The 26,269-nt window shown below is 42.3% G+C and overlaps 1 protein-coding gene across 1 annotated transcript; it reads left to right on the top strand.

Annotated features, from left to right (window-relative positions):
* The first annotated feature begins 217 nt into the window (after positions 1–217).
* On the top strand, positions 218–26,261 carry LOC306830999 (rho guanine nucleotide exchange factor 26-like). The gene is made up of 15 exons (XM_079354811.1): positions 218–684; positions 1,134–2,706; positions 3,527–3,578; positions 3,734–3,876; positions 5,892–5,948; positions 6,508–6,668; positions 9,488–9,640; positions 9,768–9,897; positions 10,407–10,481; positions 10,661–10,750; positions 11,739–11,893; positions 16,903–17,112; positions 23,755–23,825; positions 24,083–24,184; positions 24,554–26,261. Exons 2-15 carry the CDS (start codon positions 1,228–1,230, stop codon positions 24,694–24,696), a joined length of 3,021 nt encoding a protein of 1,006 aa, XP_079210937.1. The 5' UTR covers positions 218–684; positions 1,134–1,227; the 3' UTR covers positions 24,697–26,261.
* Positions 26,262–26,269: the final 8 nt, after the last annotated feature.

Genomic DNA, 26,269 nt, shown 5'->3' with positions numbered 1-26,269 from the left:
GTCACTCCTGATTTTAACCATAATGTCGCTTATCAATTTTCTGAAAGTTGCAATTACGCTACAGGACACACGATGGCGCGCAACAGCAACAGGTCAAAAAGAAAGTCCAATATGAGAGCTGTTGTTGTGCAGGCATGTGGACCTGCAACATTTTGAGGAATGTGCTATGAATTGATTTGTCTTTACATTCCCTGATACATTTAGGCGCACAGACTATATAAACTATAAAGCCGAGGCTATTCAACATGACACTCACCAGGCTACTGTTTGTTTTCCTGTGTGGGTAAACAATGTTTTTTAAGTTAAATGTGGACTTTCGCATTTAAAATAACCGCTGTAATTGTTGTGGTCAACACGGGAGATAACTGTGTAAACTTGTGAGTGCTCCTCTTCCCCTCTCACTCCTGAGAACAGGAGTTCACCCCTCCTTCCCTCCCTCCTCCTGTTCATAGAAACTCCTCTTCGCAGTCAGCAGCGCTTCAGACGCACTCACTCCCGCTTTCCAAGTTGACGAACAGCTTTGCAACAAGTTATTCGGCGGCTCCGACTTTCTTTGTAACTCATTTGGCTCCCATGCCATGCTGGACAAACTCCCTATTCTTCAATTGACCGGCTGAAGAAGGACTGTTTTTACCATAGCGCAGGTAGAATGACCGAATCCTGCTGCAGGTCGACTGATTAAAGGTAAGGTTGACCTAACACTTGAGAGGACAAAATAACCAACACGAAACCATGAACTCAAAAGTTGTATCAATGTTAAAGCCTGTTTGATCGAGTGATGTTTGTACGGAAACACACACACACAGAAAGATGCGCATAGTATTGTCAGTGATAAACCTTAAAGAGACAAAAACTTGATTTTCAGCTGTTGCCATTGAACCTTTCCATTTGAGATAGAACAGTGTTTGCTGAGAGCTAACAATATCTTTTCAGCTTTGTGCCAGCAATAAGGGCATCCACCTCAGTGAACATACACAAAGGGATCATCTATTTTGGCGTCTGTTTTGCGCAATACTTACGTGATTAGTTTTAGTATCTGCTCTGAAACCCTGTTAATGAGTAAACTTTGGGTATTTGGACACTGCATAGATATCTCTGCTCTGATGTGAGGTTTTCCTCTCTTTTGTCCTTAGGGGTGAGATCAGTTTTCTACAGGGTTGCAGTGTTTGCACTGTGACCTGTGAGTCTGGACAGATACAGAGAGAAGAAGACAGAGGCATTAAGACCATGGATTTCGGTAATGATGTTGATCTGTCCAATGAAAACATCACCCCATTGTGGAGACGGCGTACGGACAATTGTAGAACAGCCCAGAACTCAAGCAAGCCCAAACCACGACCCCTCAGTTATCATATAAATGGGGTCACAACGAAAGACTTCCCAGTCGAGGACAATAAGCCTTCCTTCACCTTGAGTCAACCTGCTGAGAGACTGGTGGTTGCTCCTCCCTGCTGTGACAAGAACAAGGTGGTGTTGAAGCATGTTCTGCACAAACCCTCAAAGAAAACTAGAGTTGTTCGAAGCATCAGCATCGGGCATTTCTCCAACGGATTGTTCTCGCTGTCCAAATTTAGGTCTCAGGATAACAGATCTACTTCACTGGACAATAGAGTGTGTAATGGAGCTTGTGACAGAGGGAAACCCAGTAATCAAGTGACGGTTTGGCCTGAGAAGCGTCTCCAGGAGACCCAGAAACGCTCATCAAGTCCATTCAACTTAAAAACACAGACAGATGGGATCGCATTTGGAGGCAGTTCACCTGAGGTTCTTCCCGTAAATGGCTGCTCTCCTATTGTTTCTCAATGCGCTCAAAACAACAACAACAACCACCATGAACTGTCGTCCATTTCATCTGCACCCAGCCCCTCTCCTCCAGCACGGCGTCCCCCCACTCCATCCCACAGCTCCACTTCCAGTATCCCCTCCCTCTCATCTCTCACATCATCAGACCCCCCCACCCCACGTTCCCCATCACCAACGGACCAAGGGCAAGCACTCCTGAGACAGTCCTTGTCCACGCCTTCGTCCTCACAGGAATCAAGGCACGCTTCATCCACTTCTTCCCTCTCCTCCATTTCACCCTCTCCCTCACTTTCTCCAACTATCTCACCGACCCCCTCAATCGTCCTCAGCACCCACAGCCCTGCAGCCCTGAAGATGGGCACACAGCAGCTCATACCCAAAAGTTTAGCATCGGACTCACGGCAGAACAAGATGCCTCCATCTGGTTCGCAAGGTCAAGGTTTGGTAGGACTTCTTAGTTTGGATCATTCAAAACGAGCAGTGAAGGCCCTCAGCATGGTGGAAACAGGGAGCTACTTTTCTACAGGAAGTGGCCTTGGTGAGGCGACAGATGGGGAAAGTGAGAGTTCAGGGACTCTAAAAAGAGGCCTGAGAAGTACGTCTTACAGGAGAGCCGTTGTGAGTGGAGTAGACCTGGAGGTTCCAACGGTAGATCCAAAGACTCTTCAGTTTACCGAATCTGCTCTGAAAGGTCTTGATGGGCTATTTTCACCGGTAAGTTCAACAAGTCCTGGAACTGCAAGTCTCACTAGTCCTGGGACAGCAACGCCTTCGATCCCTGGGACGCCCAAATTGGCCAGCCCTGGGACACCCAAATTGGCCAGCCCTGGGACACCAAAAACTACCAGCCCAAGGATTTCAAAACCTGTGACTGAAATACATACCAGCAGTGGAAAAAACAAGGTGGGCAAACCTCTTAGTCCATAAATAATTAGTAAGTTCAAGGGTAAAGTTTTCACATTAACTTAACAAACAAATAACAATTAAGAAAAAAAGGGAGGTTGATGTATTAACCAGCAAACTCCCTGATAACTAATACTGTTTATACTGTAGGGTGATACCAACAACGATCTTGATATCAGACCAACTGTAAATTATTGCTTGATTTTTTTGTTCTTATTTTAGTATAAATCAACATACCTGACTTAATCTATACTAGACGATTTCAGAGAAACAAAGTCCATAGAATATAACTTACGTCATCTCTACAGCAAATCTCAGAGCACATGTTTAACCCTGTCTCAGTAATCTTTTAACCGTGCCAGTTCACAGTTTTTTCTTTGCTGTAGCATACAAAGATAGCATGACTCAGTTAATCATAATCTATCAGACTTGAGGCTTGAGTTTGATTGTGCTTTAAGCGGCTTTGACACAGATTTCTGGGTATTGGTGTCGTGCAAAGTCCATATTCTAAAACTACCACACAAGCTGATTATTGTTGAACCAACTTAGCTGCAGCCTGACAAGGAAACGATTAATGTGGTTGTGGGGAGACATGGCGTAATGTGACACCGTGGCCACACAGGCAAACTTAGACACACAATGGGTCCGTAATGAGACAGGGGTCAGTGAAGGGGGTTACTAGAGAGGGCACGGACAGGTCATGGACAGGTGACAGAGGGACACATGGCTGATTCATTAAACGTTTGTGTGCGTGCCTGTTTGGAGCACAAGAGTTTGCTGAAGTCATGACATTTGTGTTGTGTTTTTCTCCCTCTCCCAGAGTCCAGATAAGAAGAAAGTTTTGACATCTCAGACGACGTTTGACAGCGAGGGTGAGAAACATCCCTCTGTTACGTTTTCACCATGCGTTTCCTTTTGTTTAACCCTTCACTAATGGTTCTTTTTGCCCCCTTCCCTTTTCAAACTAACCAAATCCTCCTTGGTATAAAATGAAAACATTTCTAACAAAACAACCGGTGTGTTTCAGAGGAGGAACTGTACCAGAACTACCAGGAGAAGGCCTTACATAATGACTCTGATGAGGATGCTGATTCAAGACAACCCAAACCTGATAACGGCATTGTGGTGCAGTACAGACCCATTCGCACCTCCTGGAGCCAGCTCAGCGTGGTCAGACATCTTCTTTCATCTTTCTCACCTCCTCACACCTTTAGTCTAGAGAAAAACCTTCCTACAAATATGCAGGCAGTTGCTGTAAAGTCTTGGAATTCTAGCGCTGTGAAGAATGCTGTCATATCCAGTTTGGCCACAGTCCATACCCATCTTCCCACTCTTTCTGCCTCCCTCTGCCCCTCGGCATGTTTACAAGGGAGTACAGTAGCATTTCTTCAAGGAGTCGGGTGGGCAGGGAGGCAGTCAGCCAGCCAGACCCACTGGAAGTCTTGCAAGCACGGCTGGGCCTGATGCCAGTGTGTTGGCAAACTCAACATACTCGTCAGAGTACAAATATGCTTAAAATGTTGCCCCTACAGAGAAATGTGGTGGCTCTGCATTACATAACAAAGTTTAGGGATTGGAATGAAGGGATCGAGAAATACAAGGGACAGGAATTGAGCTAATTTGGTTTTCTTTTTAGGCATTCTCATCTGTTTGTTTACTTGTTGAGGAGGGAAAGTGTGTGAGCAAGAACAGAGCCAGGGTCTGAAGAGGTACAATTGGGATTAGTCTTGGGTAGAGAAAGAAAGCACACTGCCTCGAATAAATGGCAAGCTGGATTTCCCGTTGAAAGTTTCGAAAGTGTGTGTTTTTGTTCTTGTTTTCCCAGCAACACACTGATTTGAAGTGAGCTACGACACTTATCAAGTGTATCTGGACCTCTGAATATCTCTTCCATCACAGCTGCTTTACAGCTGTGGATCTGTTGGTGTGAATGTGTTTGGCCAGGCAGAGCATAACCTAATGCCATGGGATTGTTCCTAAGCTTTCAGAATTTGTTTGGAAGACTGGCAGAACAATTGTGTGAGAGGAAATTAAAGATGGTTAGTTCCAGTGAGGCCGAGAGTCAGATACACAAGCGGTCCTTATCTCAGTCTTGCCTATCTGAAAAGTGTTGACTCTCTCAATTTCTTCCCTTTTTTCATGTCCCTTTTGACATTTAGGATGGATGAAAGGTTACACCCAGAGTTACTCTCGATTTTTGATCTTTTTGAAACATGGAGACATTTGCGAAATGATTAAGAAAGTTATTATCATTTGAAAAAACTCAACAAGTTTATTTTGATTTGACAACACCCAGTGAAATTGCAAACAGGGTAAAGTTCATTTGGCACTGTGGGAGCGTATTGAAAAGAATGATCAAGCCTGGTATCGATAGGGTTGACAGGGTTTTCTTATTTGGCTTGTTGGAGGTATCAGGAGAGGGAGCACATTTATGTGTGAAAGAAATATAAGGTACTTCAAGTGATGTTTGGTCTGCTGGAGGTTTGTTTGTTTTCAGTGTTTGTTTAAGGCTGCAGGGTAGATACCACAGAGAAGGAAGCATCCTGCAGGAGCAGTATCACTTCCTTGTGTCTCTCGACCACAAAAGGATGAGATTCTAGTTGAAGTGAGGGAAGATAGGCTCTCAGGTGTCAATCCTACATGTGAGATCTGGTGACGTAGAAAGCAAAATAGCCCCTAGTCTGATTACTTACATTTGGCGAAACAAAAGACATGGGCATATATATATATATATATTTTTTTTGAATTTAAACACTGTTTATAAAATAAGTTGTTTCATTCAATATCACACCACATCCCGCCCTTTCCAAAAGACTGCTTGGTTTCAGTCTCGTTTTAAATATGCCAAATCTCAACAACAGCCAAATACCAACACCTGTATAAGCTTAAGGTTGCAAGCTTTCTGCCAAATGACATTTAATCTCCACAGTGTTTTAGTTACTACAAATTTCCTATATTCCCTTTCCCATGTCTCTTTATTCATGAATTATCTTTATTTTCCACAAGCGTTTTATTATCCGTCTGTTCTCTGTGGTATGCTAAGTGCTCTTTATTTTATGTGCGAGGACAACAGAAACACACGGACAAAAATGGGGTTTCTAACCTGGAACAAATGACGTAGTATCATCGGGTCTTTTCATGACTTAAAAATCATTCTCCCTAACAAAACTGTCTTTGTTTTCCAGGTTAAAAAAAGTGGCCTATCAGATCGGATGAGCCTGGAGGAACGCAAGAAGCAAGAGGTAGGATTCACATTGCAATCAGATTTATCGATCGAGAATGGTAATGATTCAGAGGGGGGTGGATGAAAAACTAAGAGATGCAAAACAGTGGGGGAGTACGGCTGGTCTAGACCAATAAAAAAGCCATTAAAGGAGCTCAACTGGATACGAGCACCACTGAGTATAAAACAGTGGAGCAGATTTACCTCAGAAGGGAGGGGAAAGATGACGTTCATATGAATACTGGCATGATTTGATGTCAAAATGGAGACTGACAGGACTGATGAGTAGAAACATGAAGGTGATTAACAACACACGTGAAAGTTTTAAGGTGTGTATGGTATTGTTTAATAGCATTCCAAACATAATTATGGGGTGCAGCTATTTCAGGAACGTTCATGACAGAGACTTCTGTCATAGAGCAAGTAAGTGAGTCAGGACCTGGTTGGGCAACTAAAGCACGCAAAGTCAGCATCTGATGAAATTAATGTATTAAATATAATGTATTAAATAGTGATGCCTAAAAACAAGCTCAGCTTCTCCCCTTTAACTCCGCGAGTTTCCTTCCATTCCACACCAGGCAATTTTCGAGGTGATTTCCTCAGAGCACTCCTATCTACACAGCCTGGAGATCCTGATCCGTATGTTTAAGAACTCTGCTGAGTTAAGTGAGGCCATGACCAAGACTGAACACCACCACCTCTTCTCCAACATCACCGACGTCTGTGAGGCTAGCAAAAAGTAAGTGCATGGCTGTTGTAGCTATTTTTTTTTGTTGGTAGATTTATTATCTTCTGAAGTTATTGTCTTTTTTTCCCCCCTGATTGACGGACTCAGTGTGAAATAATAAATGTTGGTATTTACATGTGGCTTAGTTTTTTAGGCTGCCCTTTTAAGTTATGCAATGTTGCGGTTTGAGGTCTTGGGCTGATGAGCTGGATATTTGGACTAATTCAGTGGCACTTAACAGTTGTTAGACATTGCTTTGTCTGTAAGCACTGTTTATTGTATGGTGGAACCATTCCTTGTGAGTGATGTGGTACCTATAGGACGATTTTTTTCTCGTGTTGAAGGATTGTGGTTTGGCTGCACTGAGATGTTGTCTATGTCTATGTGCGGTGAGAAAAGGCCTCGGAAGAATTAAGAGGCAAAATGAGAGAAGCACGATTTTGTGACACTGTTGATGCCATCTAAACTCTTTAAAAAAATAGACTGATTAAGTAGGGTTTCATTTTTTTATGTAAATGTGTATAAGTGCATATGCTTTAACATAAATGTGCTGCTCTTAGTTTACTCGTCAATCATGATTTACAGCCAAGTAGTACCAATACGAGTATGCACTATCAATATTATTCATGGCCAGGTCCCATAAACCAATGGAAGCACGAGTACATGAGAGGCCATTAAAGATGAAACTGTAGAAAACAGTGATACCTCAGCAATTACTTCACATCACTGGGTTCCATTATTTCTACAAATGAGTGACAGACACATTAAAAAACTCATGTTCTTTGTTACTGTAGCTCACATGTACTGGTGCTTTATGAGAGTGCAATTAAATATATTAACAACCGTTTTAAATCCAACCCCCATGTCTCTCTGTGAAGTTCTTGATGCAGTGTTGTGTTTTATGGACTAAAGAATACACAGTCCATTCGACGTTTGTCTTTTTACACTTTCCCTCCATGCGTCTCGACTTCACTGAACCTACTCTGCAAATAGTTGTAACCACTTTTCAAGGGTCAGGCTCATTAACCTCATAAATAATGTCGCACCAGGGGTGAACCAAAGGCAGTCATTTAAATTACTTATCAGGTCACGATGTTCAGAATTCACGTCAGATTGAAGAAGGGCACTTAATGTAACATTTTCAGTGTGACTTTTGAACCAGTTGCTTTCTGTGTGTGTGTGTGTGTGTGTGTGTGTGTGTGTGTGCAATGAGGTTAAACTATCCTTTCTCTTCTCTATCAGCCTGTAATTTAACCTAGAGTGATGAAACCTTTACATCTGAAAAAACAGGATAGTACCACTCGGTGATGTTTTCTTTATCAGATATCTCAGTAAAGAAATGTGTGTGGGAATACATGATATTTCCTATGTGCAACTGTTCATCCCATTTGCTCGGGGATTCCACGTAAGGATCTCAGCCCACACCGCAACCATTGTGATTGTACAAATTCATTATATGAGTAACATCTTTCTGCAGCTTTCCTGCACATGCGGATCGACTCATACATTTACACCTCTTCCCCCGGTTTGCATGAATGGTGATATCTGTAAATTCCTCGGCACCATCAAGTCCTCAGACATGTTGCAGCCCATTGCACTCCCTTTTCTCATTGCTATAGGCTACATGAAACACACACTGATGCCATACTTTACCCGCCCACTTTAATATGCAGACCTGCATAGCTTTAGGAAGGGCAGACAGATGAAGGGACAGCAGCCCTTCTGTTAAAATTGGCCTGGAGCACAGGTTAAGCAAGTTTTTTTTTGTTTTTTTTTACGTGGAAGAGAAAGTTGCGGCTTTGACTTAAGCCTTTCAGAAAACAACAGCAAATATATATATACACAACTGCAGCCTAGTCAGTCGTCTGTTCAGTCTGTACTTAATGGGAGACGTGTTTAGGTATTTACAATACAGGTGTGTAATTGCATTTCATGTGCATCCCTGGGATATCACCTTACACACAGCAACATACAAACACCTTGGCATATGGTATTGCTTAGTCGTCACAGATTGAAGACTTCAGTTTATCTTTATTTATCTTAATAATCACCACAACTCTGACCATTTTTCTTTTTGAGATGAACTCAAACTTCCATGACTTCTCAGGCAGCGTGCTGTTATTGGGGTCAATGCTTTTAGCCTGAGGAGGGAGCGCAGCCTTGACCTATGAAACCCTGAATTCCCCTCTGTGACATCGGCCAGAGGGCAGGTCAACATGCGTGTGCGTTCTTTGATCCTGTGTGCTCGTGCCCTTATTAGAAAGGGTAGAGTCAAAGAAAGTAAGGGGTCAGGCATGGACACAAGGCTACACAAGCTGTATTGTTTCCCAAAGATAGACACAGCACCGTGTTTGTTTAGAGTAGGTAGGGGTAGGGCTTGGATGGGGTTTTAGAGGTGCTTTTGCAGATGAGCTCAAACTCAATCCAACTGGTCAAGGTCAGCCTCCTGTGTCTGTGCGACAGCGTCCTGTTTGTCACCTTGGATCCTGCATGCAGAAACACTTATTCCCTTTAAACGGGTCTCGTGGCGTGCTGTTAAACTGGCCATCTGTTGGTGTTCAGGAAGAGGAAAAGCCTTTGTGTTATGGTTAATGGTAGGCTATGTCTATTTTAAGAGGCAGGGGAGTTCCTCTTTTGCGATCTCGTTGCAGGGTTTAAATGAAAGGTGTCGGCGGTTCCTCCTTCCTTCCTGACTTTGTATCTGTCTTTGCATCCTATATTTTCCCCAGGGTGAGAGGAGTCGTGATTTTTCCATGCTTCTGACTCAAGCTGTTGCCATGTAAGGTATGAATCCCTGACACACTAACCCGTATTCATCTTTCTGTGTACAGGTTTTTTAAGGAACTGGAGGAAAAACACCAACAGAACATAGTGATCGATGACATCAGCGACATCGTTTGCAGGCATGCTCAGTCCAACTTTGATCCCTTCGTCACGTACTGCTCCAATGAAGTCTACCAACAGAGAACGCTTCAGAGGCTTGTGTGAGTGACAGACTGTTTTCGTATCGTACATGGATTTGATCCAACATTATTGTTCTTACACTTTGAACCAGGGTGTTTGCTCTTCCTCCTTCTGTCTTTCTTTGAACGTCTCTGTTTTAACTTTAAGGTCCAAGAATCCTGCTTTTAAGGAGGTGCTGACCAGGATAGAGGGCCACCCAGACTGCAGGAACCTCCCAATGATCTCCTTCCTCATCCTGCCCATGCAGAGGATCACCCGCCTGCCCTTGCTCATGGATGTGAGTGAAATGAAGACGTACAGTAGCACGAGCTTTGGAATTACAAGACTTTGGCTCTTACGCAACAGCTTGTTTATCTATACTGACCCGACTAATCCTCCATGAGACATTTTCTAACCTCAGAGATATTTGTGTGACCTAACATCAGTCCTTCAACGGATTAAAGTTCTCCTCTTACTTCCCTCCCAATGTTTTCTCTATTTCAAACTTCCTTTGGCATCACGTTGTGATATCCCTACTGTGCCTCCCTCTCTTCCTCTTCTCTCTTGCTCTACTTTCATCCCCCACCCCTTCTTGTCTTCCGTCAGTGTCTCCCAAGGGACTCTGGGTTTTATGCTCATACACTCCGAGGCTTTTAGATCCTGAGAAAGTTTGATTTCAATTCTTTCTCTTCCCACAGATTCCTCTGGCATCAATATTGTATGAGGCTTTTGAATAGTTGAGTTTATTTTGCATTTACTTGTTTTTGTACATTTTAATGTTTTTGTTTCCGTTTCCCTGTGTTCCAGACAATCTGCCAAAAGATACCTAAAGACTCATCACAGTATGAAGAGTGTAAGAAAGCTTTACAAGCAGTCAGCAAGGTGCGTAACCTTTAAGGATTCAATCAGAAATGTTCGCTTGTTGCGAATTTTTAATTTTTGTATCTCATAAATGTTAACTTTCACAAGTTGTACTTTACAACACATGAATTCAGCTTGAACAGCAGAAATAGTCTCGACATGCTATTTACCACTTTTCCTATGTTTATTGTTTTTATCAGGTGGTGAGAAAGTGTAATGAAGGAGCTCGCACCATGGAGAGAACAGAAATGATGTATACCATCAACTCTCAGCTGGAGTTCAAGATCAAGGTTTGCACACCGCCTTCAATGCAATTTGTTTTGTTTTAAAGCACTAAATATTTTTTTCTTATCTGAAATAAAGAAGCCTTAAAGTATCAGTATACTATTTTGGAAAAACACAATTTGCCCTTTTGCTTAGCACATAATTTATTACACACTTAAACTTGTTGTTTCTGTGACTATGAAGCGACAGGCACTCCCACTTAGCTTAGCTTAGTGTCAAGACTGGAAACAGTGGGAAACCAAATGCCAGTTCACCAAGTCTGCTCACCAAAAATGTATAGCTAAGTAGCCTACACTAGGACTTCATATTTTTACACTCATCAACAGGACACAATCATATTTAACAGAAAAAGTAAGACAAAGAAGTAGACTGCTAGCGAGCAGGTTAAAGTTGTTTTAAAAGCATCTTTGTAATGATTTAGGAGGAAGGAGAAAAATCAAATGCTAAACACTATTCTTTTTGGTAAGGAAAACTGAGTGTATACATACATTTAGTTTGTGTAATGCTGCTACTGCTCAGTAAGACATTTTAGCTCCTTTAAATCAGAAAAGTATGGATTTGGTCAGGGCATGTTTGATCTGTTTCTTGACATGGGGTCCAAAAAAAAATCAAAGACAAGCTTATACAGCGATGTGACCTTTGTAACAATTTCCAGTTCTTATGCTAGTTTAAGCTAATGGCTACTGTAGTTATGCCCAAACGTGTGCACACATGCAGACTGAGTAATACGAAGAGGACCCAGAACGTCTTTCGCTGGCTGATTATCTATACACATAATGAACACAAGGCTTGGCACTGGCAGGATCAAGTGTGTCTAAGTAGTGTGGGAAATAGCTGTTGGCACATTTGGAATTCACAGATGTCTTGGAAACATATTCTCAGTGTACATAGCCAGCTGTTCACTCATGCACACACACATTGTGCTTAAGCATTCCATTTTCAAATTCAATCTTTCTTCCGATTTGTTACAATCTCTTTCTTCTCTTCCTCCAGCCTTTTCCACTGGTCTCATCCTCCAGGTGGATGGTGAAAAGAGGAGAGCTGACTGCATTTGTGGAGGACAATGGCCTCTTCCTAAAGCGCACGTCACGACAGCAGGTCTATTTCTTCCTCTTCAATGATGTCCTCATCGTCACCAGGAAGAAGAGGTGAGTTTGTGGAGCACTCTTCAGACCATGCAGGCCGGTTCCATGTTTGATGTAGGTGTAGTGAGATTGTCTTCGGTGAGCAGGCTTTGCTCATAACACACCTGTTCTGACATGTTGTTGGGGAAAGTGGAACTAAAGGCCCTTAGTCTTCAGAGTATTTCAGTGTAGGAACTGAACATGGTCAAGATCCTTGTTGCAGGTTGTGTAATATAGCACTCTCAATATTGTTTTAACTTGAAAAATTAGCCTTTTTGGAGGGAGCAATTATTTTAATCTATAAAGAACGTAAAGTAAAATAATTGACATGGAGTAAAGACAGTAGAGAAAACTATGAAGTCATTCTTAGCAGGGTTAAAATAAGGTAAGATATAAAAGCTAACAGCGTAATCACACCAATATTCAATGCTGCCCCCTGCTTTACATGTCCATTTATTCAGCCGAACAGGTGCAGTTACCTGAACCTGCTCGTACTTGGCACCAAGTAAACATATTGTTTTCCTGGCACTTTTAGTGGTTTCAACATGTTCAGGGACCATGAATCATCCAAAGCAGGTAGACCTGCTCATCGTCAGCCTTTTGCTTTCCCCTCATCTGTTTCCTCTAGTTTAGGGCAACGACAAGAAGTAAGCCATAAAGACGACTTCCTCGAAATAATGTGGTTTTCATTTGCGTGTGTAGTTGTGGTGTGCGCGTACAATAGTGTTTATTTTTGCCAAAAACGAAAAAATTCCTTCCTGTGCTTTTCCCTCTGTGTCTGGATCCGATTTTACCGCCACTCTCAGACATAAGAATCGGGGAAAAAAAAGAGAAAGAGACATTCCTCGTAAAATTTTTCTGGGAATCTGATCCCGGACAGGAGACTCCAGCAGTGAGTGGTGTCAGATTTGTGTTTGGAAGATTTGGGAAAAGGCAGTGCTCTGGAATCAAGAGTGTGGATTTGTGTGTGTGGGAGTTTGAATGGGAGAAGCTGTTATAATATTGGTTCGTTCTGCGGGGAGTGCTTGAGCCCTGCTGTGGCACGCTACTCTACTGCACTCCATCTGCAGTAACCAAAACAAAAACACACCAGGTCTACACAGAGGACAGACAGGCACGGCCAGGGCACAAACCTCCTAGACATAACGCTTTAATAGCTCTTAAGCTTGACATTATGACTTAGAGATGTGTATAGTGCTGCAAGTGTATGTGTGTCTTTTTCTATTGGGGGGGTTAACTTGCAAGTAGTTCATTGCACTCTTGCAAATTGCAGAGATGTACTGGAATCCTTTTCAGTTTTTGCCTCATTTAGCATTAGCTTACATTTCTAGGAATACCATGAACACCAGAAAACAAGAGGTGAAGAAAACAAAAAGTCAAAGCCACTGATCTTACACAGCAGAGAGAAAGCATACCTGTGACCTTTGGTTGTTTTTTCTATTTTCAAGGCCTGTACTTCATATCGGCCCCAGTGTGTTTGTTGGCGATCAGATTTCTAAAATAGTTGTATACTCTAATTTTGTAAATGCTTGTCAGTTGAAATTCTCTTACATTTCTCACAACATTTCTATGGGTTCATAACCAGTATTAGACATATTTTAAGTATATTTTAAGCAAAAGGCAGACCAGTTCTATTTTGAGTATTAAATTAAAATCAAGACACTTAACCCCAAGCTGCTCCTGCTGCTTTGTCTGTAGTGTATGCATGTGTAGACGTTTCATCAGATCTTAGAGGTAGGAGCACGTCTGTGTCTCATCAGGTCTCAATGGGTTAAATGCCTGAAATCTCTGGCAGAGGGTCGGTGTCAGACCAAGGGATTATTAGTAGGCTGCTGAAACACCCTTTTTTACGTTTTGCATATCCAAGATTTTTACTGAGTGATACAGTTCACAGTTTAAAAAGGAAGCAGGATGAAGTGTATCACTAAAAACACATACTGTCACATGGATGGTGAAAAAAAAAGCAGTGAAGAAATCATTTGTACGGCTTTGTCCACACCAGTTAGCCAAAATAGACACAATCCGAAAGTTCCTCAAAGGAGCTTTAAACGCAATATATTGTCAAATAACAATACCATTAGCTTAACAGATCTGCTTTTAAACTTTGATATGGAAAAGCTATAGAAGTATGACTGTTTGAATCCATCCCTACGTTAGGCAGGGCTTTTGTCACGCAGCGGGAAAGTGTTGATCTATTGGACTCTGGCTCGCAGGAACACTTACATAACACTGAGTTCAAACCAGCTGGCTCCTTTCTCATCTTTAAGTCCCTCCTTTTTCCTTTGTGATGCCGGACATCATCGAAACATTGGGTATTGGTTGTGGTTTCCATTTCTTTCTGTTCTCTTGGTTTTCTGTTTCAATCCTTTCCCTTTCTTTTTTGTCAATCCTATATCTTGTGTGGGTGAGACGAGTGCAGGTCTGTTATCCCACACTTTTTGCTGAACTATTTTCCTTCTCTTTCTGTTTAGTTTGACAATGCCATAGTCTCAACATTCCTACTTTTCTACCAGAACATTATTCTCCTACTGTGTGTGCGTTTGTGTGCGTGTACATTTCCACGCTCAACTTGAAGTCTTATCTCAACATCTCTCAGGGGATTCTTTGTTGCTTCTGCTTATGTGTTGAAGAACGGGTTGTACTCTGAGAGATGGCAGCAGGCACAGTTGTGATGACGTGAGGCAGATGCCTGTTCTATCTCTAATGGCAGAGTGATTTTCATTCCAGCGAGCCTTTGTTGATGTGTCTTGTGTGAGAAGCTCATCAGAAGGCCAAACTCTAGACTTAATGTCTTTATCCTACCATTCCAGTTTCAAACATCTTCCTACCACATTGACATACACTAGGCTATAGGAAAGGCAAACATTTACCATATTAATTTTTCAGTTTTTGTAGTAATCCCACCCTTCCCCACACATGGGAAAACTTAACCCACAAAAATGTCCTGACACACCCATCTCATTCCCCAGTGTCAAGATCGTGGAATTACAAACATTTTACCTGAGGGGTTGTCAGGAGAGGGGTTTTTTTTCACCAGTAGAAGAAAAGTTGTAGCTATTTAATATTTTGTTAAGGTTCATTTGATAGTTGGTTCTAATGAAGGTAAAACTGCATATTAAAGAATTTTCTCATCAACTTATCAAAACCCATTGTATACCGAACATTCCTTATTTTTCCTCATAATTGTATAATTTAGTGAGTACAATAGAATATGAGTCATTAGAAATCTATGGGATGGTTAATGGGTTAGTTTCGAAGATAGTGTTAGCAAACAATTAGCATAACTTTTAGCAGAAGACTTGAAATAAGACTAAGGAGCTAGTTTTGTTCAAAATCTACTCAACAGAAATAACAAAACAATGGTTCTTGAAAAATGACCTTCACTGTTTTAACAATGATACACTTATGGCACAAAATATGTCGCTTATTGTTCGGTCATTTTGCTAAAGCTAGCTAACTAGCTCTTGGCCACTCAGCTTCATATATTTCACAACAAAAACAGTGTGGTAGACTATGAGTCTTGCCATGGATGAAAAACCATATAAGCGTGTTTACTGAAAGTGTTGACCTTTTCTGTAAAGCTTCTGGTCAGTGTGGTTAGTGCGGCGCTGAGAGCGACTTGTGGTTACAGTGGGCTGTAGCAGCTTTGGTCGGATCCTGTCTTTATTCCATTTCCTGCCCACACCCTTATCGAATCTGTCTCCCCTGTATTTTCTTTCACGTCTTCCAAAGAGGTCCAAGTGGTTGTTGGCAGCAGCTTTTAACCTAAATGATGAGTGGACAATAGGGGCCAATGGGTAACAGTTGAACCTTGTTGAGAGTCTCCCAACCATGACAGTAGATTCTCTAACAAGTCGTGACCCTAGAGTCCTTGGTGCCAAGTACTCCAGAGTTTGTGTGTGGAAATGAAAGAGCAAGAAAGACACGCTGACTCTGCTGCATGTGTTGAATTGGTAGCCTACCTTTGTCCCTGCTTGTATGTGTTAGTGTGTGTGTGTTGATATGGAAAACTAATGGACATGCTGGCTTACAAGAACTCCTGTCCAGTAGCTTCAAAGCTTGGCTGCTGTTACAGTCTTGGGTTGATAAAACACATATGGGCTGGACTAAAGCTCCTGTTCTTCAGAGCAAACGCAAACCCACACTCTTTTTTTTTTTTCTTCTGCAGGTTCAGCGTTACATTAGGGTCACCATGTTACACAATGGGCTCCAGATGTTGTTAACTAACTCACTGTTCTGCTAGACATAGGGTCATGCTCAGGTAAAGGTACAAATGGGAAATTTAGACATGCGTGAATTACGAAAACCAAAGGGCAGGTGATTTAGTGCAGCATAGAGACAGCTGAATGTGTGGACTTTTCACTGGCATATTATCTAAGGCATAATGTGACAGCTGATTTATTATTCCAGGTGAGTTTTATTAACTACGCAGCCCAACAACTCGCAGGGGTGGAAAGAAATGCTCAAGTACCAAGAAACAAGATCTCTTCTGAAAACAATGAAGTTAGATTTGATTTGTTGGAGGGAGTTTTTGAATTATTTTGAGGTTACATAAGTAACCAGCATATTCTGTAATTTTCTTCATTTCAAATGAAATGTGATCATTATTATTGCAACAATATTATTTTGTTACTTTCTTCCTAAGCTTTACATTTTGGGCTTTTTTTTAATTTAATTTGAGCTTCTTTTTTCTGTTGATAATTTCAAAGGTTTTTTTTTAACTAATATTTTTTGGGGGGCCTTTAAGATCTTTACTGGAGAGAGGACAGAGTAGGAAACCAAGACACAAAGGCGTGGGTAATGTCATGTGACAAAGTGCTGAGGGTTGGAATCAAATCCCCTGGCTCCCTGCTTGGCAGTAGTCTAATTGCAAAGCAAAAGTTTTAAAAATCAAAATGAATGATAGATGCTTGTTGAGGCAGACAAGCAGCTGTAACCCCTTTAAAGTAACAGCCTGCTTAAGAGGTATCTGGATATTTAAACATGCTTTCCAGATTACAGCAAAATTTAATGAAAGGTTCTTTTTTTTTTAGTGACGAGAGTTACACTGTGATCGACTACGCCCTGCGGGACCAGATCTGGGTGGGCTTCTGCCAGCCTGCAGATCTTAACCTGTCACCGGTCAGAAGCACCACCAGCATGCTGAGTTCACGGCAAACTGGCGCCAACCATCTTTTCCGTCTGTCTTTCCGAAGCAACCACTCAGGTGAAGAGGTGTCCATGATCCTGGGGACAGAATTGATGTGAGTAACCTTTGTCCTTCTTTATTACTCTGTTTTTGTTTCACTTGCATTTCAGTTACAGATTAACTGCTGTTGAGACACGGGCGAATCAGTCTTTTCCTGACATAACAGTAAATCTGCATCAGTTTACATTTGTTTTAGTAGGTCAGGGTAGTCACCAGGTTGGATATGATAGTTTCTAGTAAAGTGATATTAATTTTATTTTTTCTGTAAGCTAAATAGTACCGTGGGTCTTTCTTTTCCCCTAAATTGGATCCCTGGTTTTTGAACTTTCCTTCATGCACTGTAATGGTCTTTTTCCCTTTGTGTAAGAAAATCCCTTCCCTTAATTTCTTCTTGGCTCATTTTCTGGGCCATTAAACCTCACATGGATATTTTACATCTATTTTTACAGACTCACCGTTGAGCTTTACTGTTTTTCTGTTTATATGACAGAGGTGATTAAGCTTATATGTCTGTTTTTCAGTCAGCTGCTGTAGTCGTACTGTAACACAGCTGTGCAAGAAGATTGTTTTGTTGACTGAGCATCTTCCAAGCCGACCATCTATTCTGGGGACTACAACTGTGTCTGTTTAAAGTCTACTGTTTGCAGCTGAAATTTATTGCAACATGAAGGATTACTCACACATCTGACCTAGAAATAGAGTCATGTAGTTCCTTTCAACTTGTGCCTGTAGCTGTGTTGGTAAAACTCAAACCACCCCTCCCCATTCATCCCTCCATTCTATCTGTCTTTGTACAGTAAACAGTGAAGCGAGGTTGTTTCGATGGATTATATAAGCCAGCAAAAACAAAGAGGATCTGTCATATACGGCGCTGCACACGCGGTTTATTTGTTCTAGTTAGCATTGGGAGTTGCGTTCCATGTGAGCACACGTACACAAATGCAACGCACTCAGATTTCACTGTAATTATTTGCTGTGGCAGTCTTTGTTAGGGAGTGTTTTCTTGTGCACAGGGCCTGTTCCTCTTCATTCCTGTGCACCCCGAGAGCCTCCCTCTGTATTTTCATTAAAGAAGGTGTGGTTTCTGTTGCACTGTACACAACAGTGCTTGGAAATCACTGACAGTGTTTTCAACACTTTTTTGTAGCGTCAGCAAAAAAACTCCTGTAGGTACTGTATCAAATCCTATCCTGTGACTTCAGGAGTGAATGTGAAGTTGAACAACTGCACCTTTAACTGTTTTATCTGTGAAGGTAACATAAGGGATTCAGGAAATGAGAACAAAACATGGTCAATTCAGGATAAGAGACTTTGCATTGTTGTATCATTGGTATTGGTCTGTGCTACTTCCTAAAATGTTGAATTTGTGAGAATGATACTCAATTTACTGATATAATCCACGATTGACTAGAAATACCCTACCAAATATGACTTTTTTCACGTCAGTCATGGTGTGACTGTTTCAAAAAACATCTTTACCGCCCAAACAGAGAGTGTGATGTCAGTAAAATGGAATTGAAAGTCTCTTAATACGCTTTTCAAGGTGAAATTATCTTACAGCTCAATGGCTGTTACTAATGCATAAAAGATTAAGCATACCAGAGTGTCAGTTTAAAAAAACGAATAAAAAAAAGACCTCATTGACCGGAGCCTCGTGTTCTTTTATAACCCCTCTCAACGGATTTGGTATGTCGTTACACTGAAATAAACTAAACTTTCCCTATTACTCTTTTCTATCTGTTATGAAAGAAAGACAAATGTAGTGGAAACGCATTTTATAGACAGCAGATGTTGTATCACTCGAGGGAAATATCTTCTAACATCTTGTATATATCCTCTGATCCCTGTAAGTTGAGCTGCACCTACTCGCTAACACTACCGTGCACAGCTTTCAGGCGCTTTCCTTATTACATCTGAAATGAAAGCTACTTTTCTGCTGCAGTAGCATTAGGGACCCCTGCCATTATTCCCCATGCTGTTAGTAAGTAAAGTAGCGCACAAAGCAGCTGCAGTAATAGTATTAAGTGTGACAGTGATTGGCTTCTGAAGGAGGTACTGGAGATTCTTTTTGAATTGACTTGCCCACTCAGCCCTGCACACTACCCATGTATACATGAGGGGGGTCTCTTCATACAACTGCCCCTCTGTGTCATGCGTGTGATGTGGAAAGCCCCCAGACTGCTCCCCTTGTATGGCTGGGGTCTGGGGCCCATGGCTTAGTTGTACTTCTGTGTGTGTGTTTGTGTGTGTGTGTGTGTGTGTGTGTGTGTGTGTGTGTGTGTGTGTGTGTGTGTGTGTGTGTGTCTCTCACTGTAGTTCTGAATGAGCCGTGGAGCGGGCACTCTGGCAGCTTTCCATTGTGACAGTGGTTGCTAGGCATTGTTTAAGCTGTTGCCTAGCAGCAGCCCTTTGTTAAATGGGCTGTTTCCCACGACTATCCCTCCCGCTCGCATGTTATCCCCCCCAGACTTTTCCTCACCATTCCGTGTCTCATCTTTTTCGACAGCGGCCGGTGTCGTCTCTTTGTCTTCCGTTGACCAGGGAACAACTTCCTCTTCCTCCGGCCACTCGTTCCAATTTAGTGATCTAACACGCCATGACACCTTGAAGTGGTGTCACATTAGTCAGACTATTTTCGTCTTCTATCAGAGTTAAATGAAGGGGCGGGGGGATAATGGCTAAGCTTTCACATAATGTTGATGTAGCCAGATGAAGCTCAGCTGTCAGCAACCCCTTAAGAATAATTTGTGGGAGATTTTCTATTATTTCTTTTGGATTCTGGAGTGACATGTCGCAAACACAGATATCGTGTTGATCATGAATAACAGCAGATCGACATAAAATGCTGAGAGTTATTATATTATTACCTACACTCTTTGCATTTTCACACTCTTCATTATCACAACATTGAACAATCTCATCTCACATCCCATATTAGTCTGGTTATTGTTAAACTAATTATGATTTGGAATATTTGTTTAGCAAGTCAGAAAAATTGCGGGACAATAATAATAATAATGTGTACATCTTCCCACAAACCTCAGTTAACAAAAAACAATAAATATAGTTATCGATGAACATATTTATATATCCTTTTATCTGATAAATGGGTTGTTGCTTCATTAAAAATGTCCAATGTGTGTTTTATTTCTTGATGAATGATTTTAAGCGCAGAGAGAAAGATGCATTCAAAATAGAAACATATGCTGAGAAGTGTCAGTGTTTCGTATGCCTAACTATACTCTTCACTTCACTGCTGTATGAAAGTGAAGCTCAAGTCAGGTTCCAGTGTGAAATTCCACACATTCTGACCAGAGGCTGGTCTGTGTTTTTGAATTTCTCTTTAAATGAAACTGTAGACATGGTCCGTTTCTTGGTTTGGTGAGTGTGAGTGTTCCTGTTTCCAGTTCCATTTCTTCTACCTGCTAAATCCTTTAAGCCATTTCCATCAGTGTGTAATTGTCTAAAAAGCTGCATACAGTCAATGAATCCTTGAAAAGAGCAGTGACATAACCCATCAAGAATTCAGCCAGACAGCTGGAATCAGAGATGGCACAAGGACATCTGTGTGTCTTTTGTCAGACAGTCTCTCTGGCATCCTTTGCTTCCTTTTTTCTTTCTGTGTCCTCTTCCTTGTCTCTGTATGCTTTTTGTTTAGTATGTGTACATGCCACTGCTGCTTCCCCATGACCCCGATGTCCTGTCCAGAGTCGGATAACAGTGCTTCTCTACTCGTTGAACAGAGGAGCTACAGAGGTCTGCAGCAAAACACTTCTGTTAGTCAAGATATTCAGAACACCAAACAGTACCGCTTACATAACAGCCTTAACTGGAGAACGGTGTCTGAACGTCTGGTGAACACTTTGGCATTGTTTTTTATTATTCTTCTTACTCAGTCTGCTTTGGTTTATGTAAGTTAGGATTTTTTTTTTCTCCAATGTGCCTGTTTTGGTTTATATGATCTCTTGCTGATGGGAATTGTTCACTCTGCCTGGGAGTTTCTCTGGCTGGTTGACATGTCGTTCACTGTCCCCTAGAACTTCTCTGACCTGTGGTTTAGTTGGGGTGTGGGCGTGGAGGGGGGGGGGTGGACTTGGTAGAGAGTAAACAAAGTGATAGAATTCAACAGAAAGAGCTCAGAGGTGAGGGAGAAATCCATCTGAAACAAGATACGAAAAAAAGCATTGGTCTGGCAGTGATTTTTACGTCGGCGGTGGAAGGGAAAGTTAGAAAGAGGCTGTCATCTCTCTTTAGCTGCCTGTGTGAAGGAGGTTCTGCAGTGCAGCAGCGAGGCCTTTCTTCTCTTCAGATGTGAAACCAGAACCTCTGACAACAGATTGATGATTCTTGACGTTCCCTTTCACATCAGGGATGAATGGCTGGAGGCAGGCTGGAGCTTTGCTACCGCGAAAACCACCGATCCTGCACAGACCTGCAGTCATTATGAGGCCAATGAGGGCAAGCACCTGCTCTGTGTGCATATGACGTATTCACATAAACGTAAACATACATAACCTCACAGTTATGTTTTTTTTTTTCACCTGAACTTCGTTTGGAATGTGCCTCACATTCCTTAGATAGCCATTAAGTGCTTGTCAAACATGTGGGGTAGCCTGTTTGCGCCTGTGCTGGATATGTTGAATGTGTTTTAGGTTTTTAGTTGCAATAAGGTATCTCAGCTGTTAAAGCATGAGAGGGCGACCTGTCGTGAGGGCGTGGTTGTGTATGTGCACATGTATCTGACTGTCAGCATGTGTGTCCAGCTGTCAAAAGGGGCGATTAACAACTGCCTTTCCCACAGCGGAGCTCGGACGTCGGGGGAACTCCCACCTCCGGTACAGATACAGCACCAGGATCACTGTAGAGGAAGGTTTTAAGATTGTCTGTGAAATAACGGAGGAGAGAATCGCAGTGCAAGTCAGGAAGTGATGTGATATTGATATCCCGTCACAGCAATTCTGCCAAGACAATCATATAATGATACGTCACGATATGTACAACACATCCCAGTATATTATTATAAATCAAGAGGCTATGAGTAACTTCTGAGTTGCGTCGATTTCGCTGCCCCCGGTGGAACCCATGACCTTTATACTGATCATGTCCTGCCATGTGTACGGGCTGTCTCCTCTGGCTTTCTTTGACAGTCCGGAACAAAGTCAACAAAGATGTGCTGTAACTCAACAACACCCATTTGGCAGCGGGAGCATGCATTACAAATAACCAGAGAACTTATAAGCCTTCTTGCTGATGGGCTTCTTTGGTTTCATGGGTTATATGGATGCATCAGTATTCAATTTAGTTTCGAAACAATTTGAATCACATCTTCACAGGACAGCTTGAAACAAAATAATAAAGACAAACAATTGTGGTGGGACTAAACGAGTGAGTGATTACTTTCCGTAAAGGACGGGCAACCCTCAGAGTGAATCAAGACGAAGCCACGGGGCGCCGATGGCCTAGCAGTTAGTTCCACACTCTTTCCAATTTCCTACTCTGTCCATTTTCCTCTCAAATAAGGGTATAAAAGCCCCCCCCCCAAAAAAAAAAAAAAAAAAAAAAAAAAAACAAACAAACAAAAAACAACTCAAAGTATTGTACATTTCAGTGCTCAATGCCAAGCTTTTGGCTAGTTTTAGACAAAAGAGGCGTGGATCTGAACGCAGATCTTCCTGCTGTTGACCCTTTTTGTTTTGTCCTTCGTCACAGAGAGTGCAAATTGGTCTGGTAAGTTTTTTTTTATTGAGACTGTAAATCTGTCATTGAACTCCAATGGTCACACTTCACCACTCATTATATTCCCCCATCAGTTAACTTTTAATGGACTCTTGAGTTCATTATTTTATTTTAAGCAATACTTGTAAAAGTTTATGGTGAAGTCCCACAGTCCAATCAGTTGTAAAGGGATGACGTGACCCCCCCTCCCCCCCCATTTTTTTAACAGCCTGTGTGTCCTGAAAAAGATCAAAACTGCTTGTGTGCAATGGGAACAAATAACGAGGTCTGACTCATGGGACTGGCCCTTTTGAGGTCCACACACAAATACTGCTCTCAGTCCGATAGTCTGTGCATGTTGTCCCCATCTGCATGATGCTGACTCACACAGGGGGCCTCAAAACCCCCTTCTGCTTCATTTCCTGAACCCCCTCTGTTCCTAATTCATTCAAAATCCCCCCCCCCCTCTCAGTAGCTGATGAGAACAGGTGAAATGAGAGATAGAGTTTCTTGGAATCTGACCTGTGTGACTCCACCCGCTTGACATGAAACGCACACAAGAGAGAAAAAGAAAGCAAAAACCAGGTCTGTGCTCTCTGGATAATCAGCCTTTGTGTTCGCTCTCTCTCCTCTCTTCTCTTTCACTGAAAACACAACTTGTTCTCCTGTTGACAGCCAGAAGAGAGAAGGGAGGGAAAAACCTGCCGGGCAACAAAATTATCCTTATCGTGACCTCAGTAGGCCTGTTATCTTGTGTGCGTGGAGCCCTGCTTAGATTAAACGTTTCTTTCTTTTTAGTACATGGGCGTGATCTGATTAAAAAAAAAAAAAAGCTCTGTTGTCTCTGATCGAAATTAAAAAGTAAACAAAACCCCAGGCAATACTGTTTCAAACTTGACAATGACAAATATTCTGTGATGTTCAGATTTATTTTAGCACTTAAACAGTGGAGTGACTGTTGTGTGTTTTTGTGTGCTTTCAGGAATGAGCGCGCTCGATGGATCAGCGCTCTGGGTCAGAATGTCAACAAGGAGAAGAGTCAGGACAGAACAAGTGGGTTCCCACGTACACACTCGCCTCTCTTTCTCACGCTTATTGCACCACCTTGTGGGCATTCAATAAAACAGTCTTTTCTTAGATTTCATTTAGAGGCATCATTTTTTTTTTTTTTTCGCAGAAAAAGGGTGTAACTTGTCTTGCTCAATGTTAGAGACTTTAAAAAAAAAAAAAAGGCCAAGAATTGATTTTTTATGCTCATTGAGGTTTCGCTGGTTGAGGCTAAAGAAATTTGACTTGTGTGTTTGTTTTAGATGCCATGCAGGTGGAGGTGATCAGAACTTACACAGCCAAGCAGCCGGATGAGTTGTCCCTGCAGATTGCGGATGTGGTGTTGGTGTCGCAGACTGTAGACGGTACGTCAGCTCTTAAATGTCTTTTTTCTCCTTACTTCGTCCTCCAACTCTTTCTTCTCACCTCACTTAGTATTCCTTCCCCCGACTATTTACCGCTTCCTTTCATCATGTATTTTTTTTTTTCCGTTTTATGTAGCTAACTTAATGGTGCTTCAAACCTGTTTGATGATGTGCGTTTTTAAAACCAGAAAACAAAGAAGCGAAAGGTCATTTCCTTTTTCTATTTTTTTTCCGGTGACCATGGCAACCCGACTTTCATGTTAAAGAACAGACAGCATCTAGAGCATCAAAAGAAGAGAACAAAACTGCACAAGCAGACGTGTAATGTGGCTTTGAATTTATGTGTCATTATGATTTTCTCCGTCTCAGGCTGGTATGAGGGCAAGCGACTGCGGGACGGAGAGAGAGGCTGGTTCCTTGCCGAGTGTGCCGAAGCGATCACATGCCAGGCCACCATCGAGCGCAACATGCAGAGGATGGACCGCCTGCAGGGGCTGGAGACGAACGTGTGAGCCGGCTTAGAGAGAGGGTGCTTAAAACCACATGGGACCCAGACGAACATGTTCAGTAACGGCATCAGTGGCCTGTCCGAAGAGATCCGACAGACTAGTACGGCTGCTTTCCGGACCCCTCAGCTCGGCCCCCAGTGTCTGAGCTTCTAAAGCAAACACAGTGGAAGGAGAGAGACTTTGTTAATTACTGGCCGGTCTCTGTGTGGGTGGGCTGGCTCGACGGAGGGATCTATCACATTCATTAATTCCCTGGTTGGCAAGAAAACTTCCCACCCACAGCCAGAGTCACTGCCTTCAGATCCCTGCTGCACAAGAAGCGCCAGTGTGGAGGGTGTACTATGTTAAAAGTGATGTTCAATGTACTAGCTGAGATTTTAACCCCCCCCACCCCACCACCCCCACCCCCACATACACACACTATAGGAGGTAAAGTAGAGGGAACAGTGTGAAAAAGACGCCAGCCTGATGTGCGCTGTGTTAATGAGACTCGGGTCTTGTGAGCGGGCGCTTTGCCAGTAACGATGACACTATGAAGATGTTGATTGTGATAGTGATAATAAGGCTGCAGCGTGGGGTTTGGCAGCGTGTGGCTTCATGTCAAAACATGTATCAGTTTTTTTTTGGTTTTTTTTGTAGCATCTGTTAGCGAATGAAAGCGTCGCAGGGATAATTACAAACAAGAAAACATTATCCGGTTTTGTTAAACTGGAAAAAGGAAGGAATACTGCTCGTGTTGTAGCCCGTGGCACTTTGTGTAAATAGGATAAGTCACAATTGTTTGGATAATATAAAGCCAGCAGGGAGTTGCAGTATCATATGTCATCCGTGGGCTAAGTAGGAGGGCCGAGAATCTGCTTTTCTACCTGGCGATTTGTCTCCTCTTAATGTCAACACCATGAATCAAAGTCTGCGTGCTGTCACTGACGCCATTTTTCTCTCCCTACACTCTATGATTAGGACAGCTTGAAATACTGCACACACTTGATGGGTGTATTTCTGAATATCTCTCTCAGGATTTATATCTGTGGAGGTTCAAGAGGAAAAGTCTTTTTTTGTTTTGTTTGTTTTTTAGCGTGAGTCGACAGTGGGGTCTGGGAGAGATGAGCTGCGCAGCTCTGCTTTTAAATGCGAGAGTCCAGGGAGGCTGGTCATTTCAGCTCAGCCTCAGGAAATAAATGGCTTGGTAAAGTGTGACCACAACGGCCAATCTATCAAGCCAACGCTGCTCTGGCACCTGCCCAAGTGTCACGACGGCAACTTTTGAGCGACATGAAGCGTGACAGTAAGCCGGGCAGAGCACTCTGCCAGGAAGGACACGGGACAAAGTTCAGCGTTTGCACTCAGGGAAAAATTAGCTCGGAGCATGAACTGACCTGGATATCAATCACTTTTCCTTTTACCTTGTGTCTATTGTTATTCCTCTGTGCACATGTAAATATGTAAAACAGCCTCAATTGTAAAATGTGTGTTTTCCAAAAAAAAAAAAACAGATTTTATCGAGAAACTTGCCTTGTCATCCTTATATATTTGAATCTGCCACCGTAAATAAAAGCTTCATCGCTTGAGGTCTGTC

The sequence above is a fragment of the Symphodus melops genome (genome assembly GCF_947650265.1).
Source record: "Symphodus melops genome assembly, chromosome: 10".
Taxonomy (NCBI): domain Eukaryota; kingdom Metazoa; phylum Chordata; class Actinopteri; order Labriformes; family Labridae; genus Symphodus; species Symphodus melops.
This window is presented reverse-complemented; position numbering and strand designations above follow the sequence as displayed.

What these genes read in the sequence shown, in the direction of transcription:
- LOC306830999 (XM_079354811.1), top strand. Translation starts at nt 1,228, where the DNA reads ATGGATTTCGGTAATGATGTTGATCTGTCCAATGAAAACATCACCCCA. An exon ending in GCCTGCCCTTGCTCATGGAT is followed by an intron (nt 9,898 to 10,406) that starts GTGAGTGAAATG and finishes CCTGTGTTCCAG; the next exon opens with ACAATCTGCCAAAAGATACC. An exon ending in CTTTACAAGCAGTCAGCAAG is followed by an intron (nt 10,482 to 10,660) that starts GTGCGTAACCTT and finishes TGTTTTTATCAG; the next exon opens with GTGGTGAGAAAGTGTAATGA.